The 14,611-nt window shown below is 40.1% G+C and overlaps 1 protein-coding gene across 4 annotated transcripts in view; it reads left to right on the top strand.

Annotated features, from left to right (window-relative positions):
- The first annotated feature begins 8,473 nt into the window (after nt 1-8,473).
- The window catches only part of LOC131825323 (cytosolic beta-glucosidase), a 112,948-nt gene continuing 106,810 nt past the window's right edge, over nt 8,474-14,611 (top strand). For all 4 annotated transcript variants that reach the window (XR_009351205.1, XM_059164643.1, XM_059164625.1 and 1 more), the window contains exon 1: nt 8,474-8,653. Coding sequence is in view for 3 of the 4 variants with exons in the window: in XM_059164643.1 (XP_059020626.1) it covers nt 8,596-8,653 (58 nt within the window). In the remaining variant the exon portion in view is untranslated. The remainder of the gene's footprint in view (nt 8,654-14,611) is intronic.

Here is a 14,611-nt window from a genome sequence, read left to right as displayed (position 1 = left end):
GCTTTCTCTGTTTTTGGATTTTACCTCCTTGTTTTCCAGTCTCCCCTCCTCCATCAGACTTCTTTCCTTGTCTCCCTTCTGGCCAGAGGACAGGGGTGTTCTGCTGGAGTTCTATGAGGGGTGTCCTTCTGGTAAAAGCCTTTTAAAAATGGGTCGCACTCTGGTTCACTTCCCTTCTCTGATGGTTTAAATCTTCCCCAGTATCTACCCACCTTTGCATTATCTTCAGTTGTCGATGGTGTTCTATTTAGAGTTTACAATTGGAATTGGTAACAAGATAATTCAGATAGAAGCTATTCTGCCATTATCAGAAGCTAAAGGTCTGTTTTTATCACAGTTATAATTTGATTTTTGTGGGTTTTTTGTTGTTTGTGTGTATGATGTCTGTCTTTTCAATGAAGCTCGAAACACATGAAGTGAATGTTATAAAAAGAGGTTTTCAGGAAAAATTCTCATCTGTCACAAGCGTCTTCTTGCTGGCTTGAACTGTCTCAGCATATTTTGATGACTTCTCCATGATTTCAGGAACAATATCAATGTATTGCTCATGCCTTATACATTTTGATTGTTATATATAAAGATTACAATGCAAGAAATGATTAGAATACAACCACATAAAATGCACACATGAAATGAAAATAATCTTTTATAATTACTGAAAGTGAGCAGACTAAAATTTTAGCTCTAAATGTTATGAACCAAAGCAGAAGTGGAGTGCTAGTGTTATGCCATGCGATACTGTTCAATGCGGGGATTCCCAAATAATGAGTTCAGTACAGCCTGCCTATGAAAGACAGGGAGGTGGGGCTCCCTGGCTTGGTGCAGAGGTTGAGAGATGCCTCATACCATTAGTATACCAGATTGGGCAGAAGGATTATTTTTATGCCAACCACTGTAAGACCAGGAAGCTTCACAGATAGGCTTTCTGGTGCAGTGCTCTGAGGAGCCTCCTTATTGTCTGCTTCCTTGGGCCTAAATCCTAAACCCACTTCAGGCAGTGGTCCCAGAGTGTTCCTTTCTCCATCCATGACCCCATAGGCACAATAGCATCCTGTAATTTTTGGTACACTCTCCCTCTTCCCTACCTGTCTCTTTTACTACTCTGAATCTGTAAGGTTGTTGGGGGTGGGGGGAGTGGCAATAATACACTTAGGAAAGCTATCGGTAACTCTCTGCTTAAATTCTTTGATTCTTTCCCGAGTAACTTAGGGTAAAAATACGATGCTATTAAAGCGAAGTTGAAGAACTTTAATTAGCAGATTGGAAGATCATTCAAACCCCGATGCTGCATTGGTTGGATTGGTTTACCACTTTTCTCCAAGGGTTTAGAATGGTGGCTTCCTCATCGTAAATGCTCATTATCCATTTGGTGAGTGAATTGATGAATTTAGGGAAAAACTTCCCCAAATGAGCCTTTCATTCTTAGCTTGCCAGAATAAGGTAAACTCTATTCTTGGAAAGTTATACACCGAGTGGGGAGTCAGACAACTAAACATTTAAAATAAATGTTTTAGAATAAAATGGCCATGAATGTGTGATAAGAAGTCCACAAGGTCTAATGGGAGCATGGGGCAGGGGGACCTAACTGGTTCTGGGGAATAGGTCCTTAAAAAAGTAGCTTAAAGCTGGCCAATGGAAGAGAAGTGAGAGTTAGCCCAGACAAAGGGAGACCATGTTGTCTGCTAAGAATTAATGTTGAGAAAGATGGAGCATGGTAGACTTAAAAAGCTGAAAGAATTAGAAGAGTGTATGAGAGGAACACTGGTGTGGATGCACGTGGAAAGGAAACAGGAACCAGGGCAATGCAGACTTTGCAAGTCTGAACTTCAGAGGCAGGAGACAGCTGAACCATTTGTGTTTTAGAAAGATGGCCCAGCCTGCAGTGGACTGTCGGATGGGAACAAAACTGGATGTTGGGATTTAGTACAGTTTGGAACTCCACAGGCTTGAGAAGATTTCTGTGGACTTTGCATAGAGAAGAGGCCACAGGGATGAAGGTGAAGAGATATGTGTGGGACATGTCAGGAGTTGCAGTCAGTGATATTTGGAGGTGGGCTGCATGTGGCAAGGAAGAAGGAGGAGAAGGACAGGAGAAGGGTTCCGAAGGGTGTCCGGGCTAGGAGGTGGTCTTGGAGTAAGGACCCAAGAGGCAAAGGACTGGGTAGGATCTCCTAGACCGCCACGTGGTCTACAGAAGACAGTGCTTGCTCTTTCAATACAATTCACTGCAAGTCATTTTATGATCACTGAAATTGTTCCTTTTCCCTCTCGTCTTATATTTTATTGGGCTTGATTCCACTCGTTTACTCTTCCTTTTCAGATTGTGGGCCTCCGGTGCTTTGCTTCACGGTGGGAAGAAAATGCTTTTGAAATTCTAAACCCTAATCCCTGAAGCAAGATGCATGATCAAAGATACTTTCAAATGTGCAAATGCTCATGGGCCTTGGATACATTAACGACAGTCTAGTCCTGAGCCGCACAGCATAACTGTGCATGTCCACAGACAGTTTAGAAGGAAATCCAGTTCGTGGTCTGTGGCAAGACCCTTGAATCGAGGGCTCTGTTTCTGATATTTAACACGAGGACCAGGACGGAGAGTAAGTTCCTCCCTCAGCTGGGGTCCTAGGCACCTCACTTGCTGTACCCTAATTTCAGCTCAGTTTAACACTTCTCCAAATAGTCCGTAGGTATATAAAAGGAGTTTAGATTGCATTGGTGGTGGAGTTTTTAAGAGGATGATCTGAGTGGCTAAACCCGAGATTGTGGAATAATAATTCTGGTCAATCTGGGCAGAGTCATGGGCAGCTGCACTATAAATAATGTCCTGAAATGCGCTGCTACTAGAATCTGATACCTAAAGTTGTGGGTATTTGCTGGAAGGCTCCCAAAAGGTATCCCAAGGGTGCTCTCTGACTGCCTTTTATTCTTAGAGCTTCTAAGCTCAAAGATTGAACTTTGAGTGGTATTGAGTGGTTTTTGTGATTACTTGTATGCCATCACTAGTACCAGCCTGTCAACATCGTAAAGGACAGAGCATCATTTTGTTTGTTTTGGAAATTACTCAGCAGTAATCCTTAATTATATAACAGTATGACTTTTGGAAATGTTGATTGATGCACGGCTGTTGTTTTATATTGCATTCATACTAAATCTTATGGGGTGTATGGCCTCCAATAAATAAATGCAAACAATGTAATTGAATCCCATTTCAGTGTGCCATTAATTATCTCACATATATCTTCATTTCTTGGCTGGGGGTATGAGCCAATATTCAAGATGGCTAGAAAAAAAAAATCCAGTAAATTTCCTTTATTTGGAGGGGAATTATACACAGAAACTCATATGAATCATGTATATGTACACACATCTACTTTGCATGTATCTGCGTCTGTACTCGCTTATATACCTCTATGTCTACATCACGCCACATGCATGGATAAATATAGATAAACACATGCATATATGCATTACACACATATACACACATGCATCTATAGGTATGTATACGTGGAGATAGATATAAGCATGCACACACACCCTAAATATATATGTGTACTATATATGAATCTTTTGGTTGCAACTAATAGGAAACCCAACCCAAATAAGCCTAAACCATAAAAGCAATTTATTGGTTCTCAAAGATACAGTTCCTTCCATTTGTCTTCCATATCTCAAAAGTCGTACTCTTTATGTTTTTGAAATGGCTGCCCCAAACTTGCATATTCATAGGTAGCAGGAAGAGGATGTCTGTTCAGGTAGCTTCTGTGGAAGAGTTAACAAAAAAAAGCTTCTTTCTCAGAACCCCTGAAAGTACCTTTTCTCACATATTATTGTTTGGTTGGGCTTCAAGCCCACATTTAATCCAATCCCTTGGTCAATGAGAAGTGTGAGGATGGCCTAAAATTAATCCTTAGAGCTGGTGAGTTAGTGGGTGGGGTGCAGTGTCAGCTCTTCTGGGAGAATGTGGATTGCCCAGAGGAAAACAGATAGTCAAAGGAAAATCACATTCTGTTACTGACAGAAGCCTGAGAGTTGACTGAATCGTGGGTGGTCCACATTAATAAATGCCCCTTCCCTCTGTCTCCTACACATGTGTGTTCACACATCATGGTCGTTAGGAATTTCACAATCAAAGTTTCCTTTTATAATGGATTTGCTTTCTGGACTTCATGTTTTGACAGATTCTATCTACTAAGAAACTGAGAGCGTTGTTATAACAAATTTGTCTTTGCATTTTCATGTATGAGACACTGGTATTACCATGACGAGTTCATGTAATTCCAACCTAAAAGTAATAAAATTGATCTTTTAGAAAGACTGGGAGACTCGATAGGAAGTAAATGTACAATTACAATTAGAATTATTGAAATATTAAAAATAGCTTGATGACTCTCAGGAATCAAGGGCTCTGTTTGGAAGCACTCTTGTAAAATGTTTGTCTAGATCTTTCTTGACAAATGGAGAAAGTCAAGATGAATAATCCATTGCACAAACAACCTGGGGTAGATTTGCCCTTTGGTGTCTCATACCAGCCCCACCCCCTACACGCTCCCTGTCACTGCCTTTTTCCTCCAGCCATGTGATACCACTGAAGAGTCTCCCTGCAAAAAGAAAAAAAAATACTTTGAAGTAAATAGGCTTTTTCCTTGACCTTTTTAAAAACACAGTCATTATTCAGAAAGTGTGTTTATCAGTAACTCCTCAGTCTCAGTGGCTTAGCAAAGTAAACATTTATTTTTCATTCGTACCACAGTCCGAAGTGGGTTGCTCTTGGAGTCTGTAAAGGCCCTGCTCCATGTGGTGATACAGGGAACCAGGCTCCTTCCATCTCAGGAGTTCCTGGTACCTCAGTTTTTCCAGTGGAGCCTGTAGAATGATGGCATGTGGATGAAACACAGATGCTTGTGTGGGCAGATCTCAGCAACCTGGCCTGGAAGAGGTGCACTTTATTTCTGTCCACATGCCTACATGCTACTGATCAAGACACAGTCCTGTCCTCATCTAACAGTAAGAGAGCTAACAAATGTGGTCTGATCATGTGTCCAGATGGAAAAGCATTTGGCTAATGCATAGGAGTCTTTGTTACAGACAGAAACATATTTAGGGTGGCTCAGTGGGTTAAGGCCTCTGCCATCAGCTCCGGTCATGATCTCAGGGTCCTGGAATCAAGCCCTGCATCGGCTTTTCTAGTACTTACTTCTGTGTTTTAAATTGGGAGGCCATTAATAATGAGCTGAGCCTTATTGAAGAACAGCTTGTTTTGCAGTTAACAAAGAGAAGAGTCTCTGCAAGATGTATTTTTACCCCAGAGGTCACTGGATATAGTCTCTTGGCCCTCCTAGGACTTCTAGCAAGAGCGTACATTATGGTAGCCATTATTCGAGGAACCATAATGCAAGTAACTAATTTTCTCCAATTGGAAGGTGGGCAGTGGTTTGGAGTACTATTCTGAGGCTGTTCTCCAAGAAGGGGGCAGAATCTCAAAGGAATTACTGTGTGGTTTTGAGGAGGGAAATGAACCTAAGGTCTCAGATTTACACCCATAGAGAGGGGTTTCAGTGCCTCAAGAATGAGAGTAAGTGGACTTGAAGGACCCATGGCAGGCTTGGATAGTGGAGATCTTGGCACTAACCAAAATGGCTCAAAACCAAGAGATGGGAGAATGGAGACACTAAACGTCTTTAAATTTGATCTTCATATGATCTAAATGCTCTTCAATGGCCCTAAAATGGAATGGAGGGGATCCACAGCATGACAAACTAAAATATGGGCCAGCTTTGCTAGTTAGAGGGATACAATCAGAATTCTTTTTGCATAAAGAAAATAAACAGGATAATCCTTTGTACTCAAGACTGTGGCTATGTATTTACATGTTTCATAACCATTAAGACTTTGGTGCAGGGAAAGTTAGAGTGAGCCCTCTGTAAAGGCAAAAGAATACAGAGGGACTGTAAGTAGAAAAGCGAGGTACTAAGAGAGAGGAAGGAAGAGAGTGCTAGGAAAGCTATGGACCCTTGGGAGCCCTTGAGACTCTTTTGGAGGTACAAAAGGTCAAAACTATTTTCGTAATACAAAGACATGATTTTCCTTTTTTATTCTTGTTTCTATGAATGCACAGTGGAGTTTTACAGAGGCAACAAATAGAATAAGAAGCAGATATGAATATACAGCTATTTTCCCTTTAACCAGGCATACAAGAATTTACAAAAATGTAAAACACTCTTTCCATTAAATATTTTTTGTTTTGGATTATATAATTATTTTTCATAAAATATGTTATTTATGTTCCCTGCTATTTATTGCTATGTTAAATGAAGTCATCAGTAGTTTTTTAAGTCTCAGTTTTAATTCCTAAAACAGTAAATATTAATGAATATAACCCACATTTTAGAAAGTTCTTTAGGGGCCTCAATTACTTTTAAGAGTGTAAAGAAGTCCCGACACCAAATTGTTTCAGAATGCTATAGTAGAGAATTAGATCAGAGGCGAGAAAAATTAAATTCTGCCATTTGTGGTCAAGTAACCTCCGAGGCTGTGGTGCTAAGAAGGTATATTGTTCTTTCTGGAGGAAAATCCTTAGAAGAGCAGTAGCAATTAACTAGGGGGTGGAGGGGTAGGTGGTCATTGTTGGGATAACTAAATGTTAATAACACTGCATACAGCAAGCTGTATATCTAAAATAATTGCAATACTGCCATCTAGTGTATCATAATGAAAATATTTTAATATTTATTTTTTTCATTCAATTTATGATGATTGCTTCAGAACTGAATGAGCATAGGGACTTATTTGAATAGTATGCCCTGTATTTTTTATGTGTATTTCACCAAGCACGTACCTTTAAATATTTTAAATGTCTTCTCTCATCTCTTTCTATATTTAACCTCTTTTTTCTTTTTTCTTCTTAGGGTTAGAATAACTGGACAGGGTAGGATTCCCCTCTAGTTATATCCCATTCTAGTCTTGTGTTTTTGTCATGACACAGTGTAGGATGATTTAAACACTGTTTTAGGGGAACTGAATAAGTAACTTTACACACCATGATTTTGCCTAACTCCTCTCTCCACAGGAGTTTAAAAAAAAAAAAAAAAGGCTGTTAAATTTGCCTCCTTTTTTTTTTTTTTTTTTTTTACTTTTTAAAGTTTTTACTTTAATCTTAGTTAACATACAGTGTTATATTAGTTTCAGGATCAATTTTAGATGCACAGAAAGGTTGCAAAAGATAGTACAGAGCATTCTCATGTCCCCCCTCACCCGCTTTCGCCTATTGCCAGCATGCCACATTACTATGGTATATAGGCTGCCTGCCTGGCATGATGGAGGAAAGTCCCACTTCAAGGCACATGGCTGTGAAATTTCAGAAATAGAAGCTTGGGAAGCAGTGAAAGTGGACTGGGGCACGAAACAAGTTATATATAAAAGATGAAGACTTGGATTGTCATCAAGCTTCTCAAGAGCCAAACCAGAAACCAGAAGGGCATGAACCAATGCCTTTAAAATTCTCAGTGAAAATGACTTCCATCATAGAATCCCAGAGTAGTCAAACTGCATGTCAAGCGCGACATTGGAATAAAGACAATCCCAGAACCACGGAGTTTCCAAAAAGTTACTTTCCGTGCCCCCTTTATCAGAAAGTTATTCAAGGATTTGCTTCTCTAAAAGGGAGAGATAAAGGGGAAGAAAGCACAAAGGAGAGGGGATATAAGGTGCAGATTAACTGACGCTCTGTTTGCCTAAAAAACAAACTGCAGAATAAGCAGGGAAACAGAGGTGTTTGGAAGCCAGAGAGTTAGAATTCTATTGGACTGTTTGGAGATGAATTAGTGATAGGTATACTGAAAATTCAATACAAAAACCAGACAGTTGATTAACCCCAGAGAAAATAAAAGGTTGCATGTAAGCATGGACTACTATTACATGCCTCAGTGTTGACCATATATAGTCATAGTAATGTAAATATAGAGTATTTATTTAAACAACAAAGGGAATCTCATTCTGTTGTGGGAAGAGGAGCGAGAGCAAGAGGGAGGGAGACAGAGAGAGTGAGTTAGATCTTCTACCTCTATATCCAGAATTTAATAGTTATTACCTAAAACTGAAAGCAAATTAAGAAGTAGTAATCTCAGGTTATTCTTTAAATAATGTGGGAGAAAATTCCAGAAGAAACAGTTGCAAATGGTTATCTCTAAGGAGTGGGGATTAAGAATTGGGAGGAATAGATGAAGGGAAAATTCTAGTAAGATTATGTGTCTTTTAAAAACAATGTCCACGTATTTTATTAAAATGGATGACTAGATGAATGGATGTCTTGTCAAAGCATCCAGGCTGGTCCAGCTCTGTTAAGAATCTGCAAGTGCCCAGAGAAGAAAGTGGAAATGCTTGCCTTTACAAAGTGTCTTGGATTCATATCAAGGCCATGGCCAGTCAAGTGTGATCATTTAATCTGGCTGCCTTCTTGTTTGCATACACATTTGTATTCCAGACTTTGGTCAGAGTGAGTCCACTGACTGTTTGCACAATTTCTTGGACTCCACTAACTAAAGGGCACACAGCTCCTGTTTGGCTGAATGGTCTAGCTGGCCTTCTTCTGAAAGCATGGCTTTCCCCGAAGGATTTGGATGGGGGGCATCCACGGCAGCTTATCAAGTGGAAGGTAAGAGAAGCTCCTTCGCCTTTGCTAGGGCTGGGATGGAAATGACCTTTTTGGGTCCTCTGTGCCAAGAAAGAGGGTGAGGGTGAGGAAGCCAAAGGAAAAGAAGGAAAGGGATAAATGAGCCCATAACTGTATCAGTGAAACTGTCACCTTTCACATAGAAGAAGCTCACCTTCCCTTGTACCTTTCCTTACGCAGGAGTCGTGGTAGTGAGGGGTGGACCGCCAAGCGGCACCTATAATTTCAGTTTGTTCAAGTTCATCTGAGACATCCGTTTACATTGGACTAGCTGCCTTTGTTGTTGGTTTCTTGAACACATTTGTCCCAATTCCCCCAACAAAAAACATAATTTCCCCTACTGGCTGGAAAAATACTGGGTAAATTTCTTCAAAGAATCCAGGAGACTTGATTGGAGGATGTTCCTCTCTAGGGAATGGTGTCCTGTTCTATTTCTGGTGGCCACAAAGCAGAGCCTAATCTCATGTGCTGTCCCATCTCCTGGGCAGCTGAAGAGTACAACAGCTGCAAGATGGAAGAGAATGGAGCTGGAGGGCTGAGTCTGGTCTCTGTCCTACCACACATGAGCATGTGAGTGCATTCTCTTTCCCGAGTCTCAGCTTCCTCATCTGCAAACTGGGAAGATTAGGCTAGTTTTCCCAAAACCTATATATTTCCCACTTAAGGAATTAAGGGTTGTTCATCTCTATCATGGGAACAATATTTATTTGGTCAAATACATGTGGGCAACCCTGGCTTAAACAAAGCTTGGAGAGTTTCTTGCAGTAGTTTCCTAGAGCAGCTGCGGCAAATCATCATGAACTGGGAGGTTCCTTTCCTCGCTGTTCTGGGGGCCAGAACAAGTCACTGGACTCCCTAGACTTGGGGTCCATCTGAACTCTTTATTAGTTCTGTATGACTTTGAGCAAGTTATTCAACCTCTCTGTACTTCCTTATCTGCAAAATGGGGATAATTATGGTATTTATATTATAGTTGCCATGAGGCTTAAATAAGATGATGTGTATCAAATGCGTGGTGCTTAGTAAGTGCTCAATGCATGGTCTTTATATGGGGATGGTCACAAAAGGATTTCTGAGGATGACTCTGTAGGACTCAGTGGTTAACTTGGCATAAATCTGCAGTCGGTTACATAAGACAATATTGTGGATTTCCAGGTCCTGTTCACTCTGGACTCAGGAATGACCTCATTGGTCCATTCTGAGCTCCTGTCTTCATGGGGTCTCCAGGTTGCCATACTTCTTCTGTCAGTTTGTTTCATGCTTTTCTGCACCAGGCTTGCTGCAGCCTTATTTTAAGATTTTTATTTGTGGCCTCTAACCTGCTATTGTGCTGTTAACTCTATATCAGCAGCTTTGAAGTAGGGAGACTTGATCCAACATGACTTCTCTCTTTGTCAACTCAGAATTTTTTTATGTTTGCTGTTTTCCACCTAAGAGCCCTTATCTAACTTTTTGCTCTGGGTTTGAATCCTAGGTCATGCACTTACTGAGTGACCTCCGCTAATAACTTAAGCCACAGTTCCCTTATTTCTAAAATTAGGAAAATGATTCTGCTCACTTTGTAGGTTTGTTCTGGGGATGACAGAAGTTAACATATGTAACCAGAGGGAGAGAGTGCCTGACACATAGTAACAGCAATGATAATACTATTATCTGTTCTTTCTCCTGGCTGTATTCTCTTCTACTGAGTTACATTGTCTGCAGCACATAGTGGGAATGGTCATTTCTTCTTTGTTCTGCATGTTGGAATATATTCCCTCTTCACTTCTTCTGGACTGGTTCTACCAGCAGCTTCTGAGAGAGTTCCCATTTAGCTACCCCCCCACTGTTGTGGAGATCACATATGGGGGGATGCCAATGGCTTTGTTCTATGGCTTTGTCAAGTCAGTGTGGCCTGGGATTTAAAAGCTGAGGTTGCCCTGTCACTTTGTGATTTTGAGAATCTTTGAACTTTAAGTTTGCCCTGGTCCTGAAAGTCTACAGAACCACTGGAAATCACATACATTCAGAACTGAGGACTAAACATGAATTGTATTTGGAAAAAAAAAAAAATCTAACAGTTTGGTGATTTGTTATGAAGCATTACCATGTATATCTTTCCCCTGGTTTTCAAAGCACAGTTGTCTGTGTAGGTATCTTTGTTTTCACATATCCTGAGAATCCTGATAGATAACTAGCTCATCTCCCACCTCCTCACTGCCCTATGCCTCACCGCCCCCCCACCCAGAAATGGAGATATTTTGGCTCTGTTACTTGGAATAGAAGGCTCCTTAGGGTCTCTGCAGGTGGGGCTGATGGAAAGGGGCAGGGCAGGACTTTCTGATCACTGGGCTTGCTAATATATTGATTACTCGGTTGCCAGTTTCACCAGACCCCAAGGTTCTTTCTTCTTCCTGACCTTGTTTATATCCCTTTTGCCTCCACTCTGGCTACTTCCCCGTTTATGGTTTTTAAGAAGAGTTTAATGAAATGTTTATTATATAAGAGTTGGCTGTGTGGTGCTTCGAGCCTTTTGGAGGAAAGCACAATATAAATCTAATAAATAAATAATAAACAAGTGATATAAGCAGGAGGAAAATTATGTGTTTTAGGTGAGTTGTAAAGAACGTTGTAAAAACTGTAAAATGTATTTGTTAGATGAAGAGGCAGGAAAAAAATGCAGATAATCATCGCTTGTACAGGAGTGAGTCTTATACAATATTTTAAACTACAAAAACAATTCTCATGAGTTTTAACCCTTTGTGGAGCCACCTCTGCCTCTGTTTTCTGCTAGAGGGGATATGAAACAGAAAACAGCAAGTAGCTTAGTAGCATTTTGTTTATTTCCTCGGTCGGCCACGGAGGAGCTATGAAAATGACATTTAGGACCCAATTCTACAGCTCTTATGAGCTTATAACTCCCAGTGATTTCAGGGAAGGCTCTTAAGGGATGAACATGTTCTGCAAAATCCCACAAATCCTAAGCAAAGTCTAAACTACTCCATTAACACTTCCTGGTGGGATCTGAGTCTATGGTTCTTAGAGAAGCAAAGGCCTCAGTTTTATGAATGCCATTTTCAACCTTTGATGCTGCACTGGGTACCAATATAATGTTTGGATTTTGATTTAACTTTGATTTTGGCTTTGTGTTGAAAGAAATTAGGGCTGGGCTCAAACTTTGGCCTTCTGTTTGCCTTTGGATGTTAAAGATGGAATCCTATAGCTAAGAAATGTGGAGTTATTTTTGCATTTATTTTATTTTATTTTTTTAAAGATTTTATTTATTTATTTGACAGAGATCACAAGCAGGCAAAGAGGCAAGTGGAAAGAGAGGAAGGGAAGCAGGCATCCCGCTGAGCAGAGAGCCCGATGAGGTGCTGGATCCTAGTACTCTGGGATCATGACCTGAGCTGAAGGCAGAGACTTCAACCCACTGAGCCACCCAGCTGCCCCTTATTTTTGCATTTAAAAAGTAGGAGAGTAAACAGTGTAGTTGCATTAGTTGGTTTTAGATCCCATTTCTGGTGATTTTATTCAGGCTTAATCTTCTCTAGTCCCTTTTAAAAACTCATCTAATGTACACACCTAAGCTAGAGGTACATTTCTTCTACCTGCTTTAGATGTCAGCACAGGCCCTATATTTCATTAGCTCACTTCCTCCCTCCCCAGTACTAACCAGGCCCGGCCCTGCCTAACTTCCAAGATCAGACCGGCTGGAGTGCCTTCAGGATGGTGTGCCTATAGACTCATTAGGTCACTACCTGTTTGCTTTCTCCACTCAACAAATTTGGCCTGTTTATCTTGGTTCCTGCTTTCTGCTAAAGCCCTTCCATTAAACATCCAAGTTTGGGATGACTGCCTGTAGAAATTTCTAGAAAAGGGCTCACCAGGGATATCTATGCTTTGTCTGGAACACTTAGAAAAGTAGGAGAGAAAATAGACATTGAAGCATGGCTATTCATTTCTTAATACTTAAGGAGAAAGGAAAAACAGAGGGAATCATGTATTCATGAAATTTTTCATAGCTTAAAGGTTGATATGACAGAAACTACCTTTCTTTCCCCCAGGTTCAAATCTGTTGTCCAATAGTCTTAATTATTGCCCCTGCCTTTAACTTTTATTTAAATTCCAACTAGCTAACATACAGTGTAATACTAGTTTCAGGTGTACAATATAGTGATTAAACACTTCAATACTGTACCCAGGGCTCATCACAAGCTAGCAGACTCCTTAATCTTCATCCCTAATTCAACCTATCCCCCTTTTTTGATTGTACCATGACATTTTGTAGGCATCATTGAAAGAGTATGGGCTTAGGAAGGAATGATATTCAAATATTCATCAACTCCTTCAACACCCAAGCAGATACCAACTGTAAACAATGGGTATAGGCTAGACTGGCACTTGCATTGACTAGTGAGAGTGGATACCAGCCATAAACAACCAGTATGGAACCGTTAAGACCATGAAGAATAGAGCTATAGAAAACTGATATTGACTATGCTGGCATCCACATGAACCAATCAGAATGGATACCAGCTATAAACAAGTATGGGGACCACACTGACATGTACGGATTGAATTTCAGGCTTGGGCTTATCAGTGGGACACATCTGGAGTATATCTGACTCTATTGGTGAACTACTGAAGAATTATGTCACTTAATGTCTCTAAGCCTTAGACTTCTCACCTAAAGAATTTTTCTTTTTCTTTTTTTTTAAGATTTATTTATTTACTTGAAAGAGAGAGCGAGCACATGTGTGTGTGCATACACACAAATTGGGGAAAGGGGTAGACGGAAAGAATCTTCAAGCAGACTCCCCTGTGAGCTCTGAGCTTAATAATGCAGGGCTGCAGCTCATGACACATGAGAAGGATGAAGTGGAACAAAACCAGGCTTTGGTTACTTAACTGACTGAGCCACTCAGGTACCCTTCACCTGTAGAATTTCTAATGCTTATCTCTTTTTTTGAATGTTCACTGGATGAATATGGGAGGAATTTTTCTAACTTTTATGCTTCTTTGGATCTGGGATGATTTCTCAACTTTTTCTTCCAGATTACTAATTTAGACTTTCGCTTCTTTCATTCTATTTTTCAACTCCAATGTTAGATATTTAATTGCGGCAATTACATTTTTAGGTTTTCCAATTATTCTTTGATTGTTTCACTTTTAGGAAGCTGTGTTTTGTTTTTGTTTTCAAGTGTTTTTAAGAATGCTAGTTTAAAAAAAGGAGCTCTCTTTCTTGCTTTCTGTCTCTCTCTCTCTCTCTCTTGCTTGCTTTCTGTATCACTTTGAGATTTAGGGGTTATTTGCTTTTTTGGGACCTTATCTTTCATGCTATTTGTTTTTGCCCAAAGTCTGGTGACCCTTGAGAGTCTGTTCATGTTTATGAATGAAAGAGTATGTTGACAATTTTCTTATGGTTTCACTCATATCTGGAATATAAGAAACAGTGCAGAGGATCAGCAGGGAAGGGTGGGAAAACTGAATGGGAAGTCATCAGAGAGGGAGACAAACCATGAAAGACTCTTAACTACAGGAAACAAACTAGGGCTGCTGGAGCGGAAATGGGTGGGGGGAAATAGGATAACTTGGTGAGGGGCATTAAGGAGGGTACATCATGTGATGGGCCACTGGGTCTTATGTAAGACTGATGAATTATTGAATTCTGTATCTGAAATTAATGATGTACTGTATGTTGGCTAATTGCATTTAAATAAAATATACAAACAAAAAAATCAGCATCTAAATTAGGTTGTTTTTTAAAGTTAAATAGTTCTATTTAACTGAAACAGGGCTGATTTTGTAAGAAGCAGTGTTCTGTATAAGTGAATGGGTCCTATTGACAGTAGATCTTTTCATAAAAGACTATATATGAGGGGAAAGAGCCAAGATTTAGAGCTCAATAACTGCCAGATTTCAAGGATTTTAAGGAAGAATATTTTTGTTTGCTTTTTT

The sequence above is a fragment of the Mustela lutreola genome, chromosome 1, assembly GCF_030435805.1.
Source record: "Mustela lutreola isolate mMusLut2 chromosome 1, mMusLut2.pri, whole genome shotgun sequence".
In the NCBI taxonomy this organism is placed as follows: domain Eukaryota; kingdom Metazoa; phylum Chordata; class Mammalia; order Carnivora; family Mustelidae; genus Mustela; species Mustela lutreola.
This window is presented reverse-complemented; position numbering and strand designations above follow the sequence as displayed.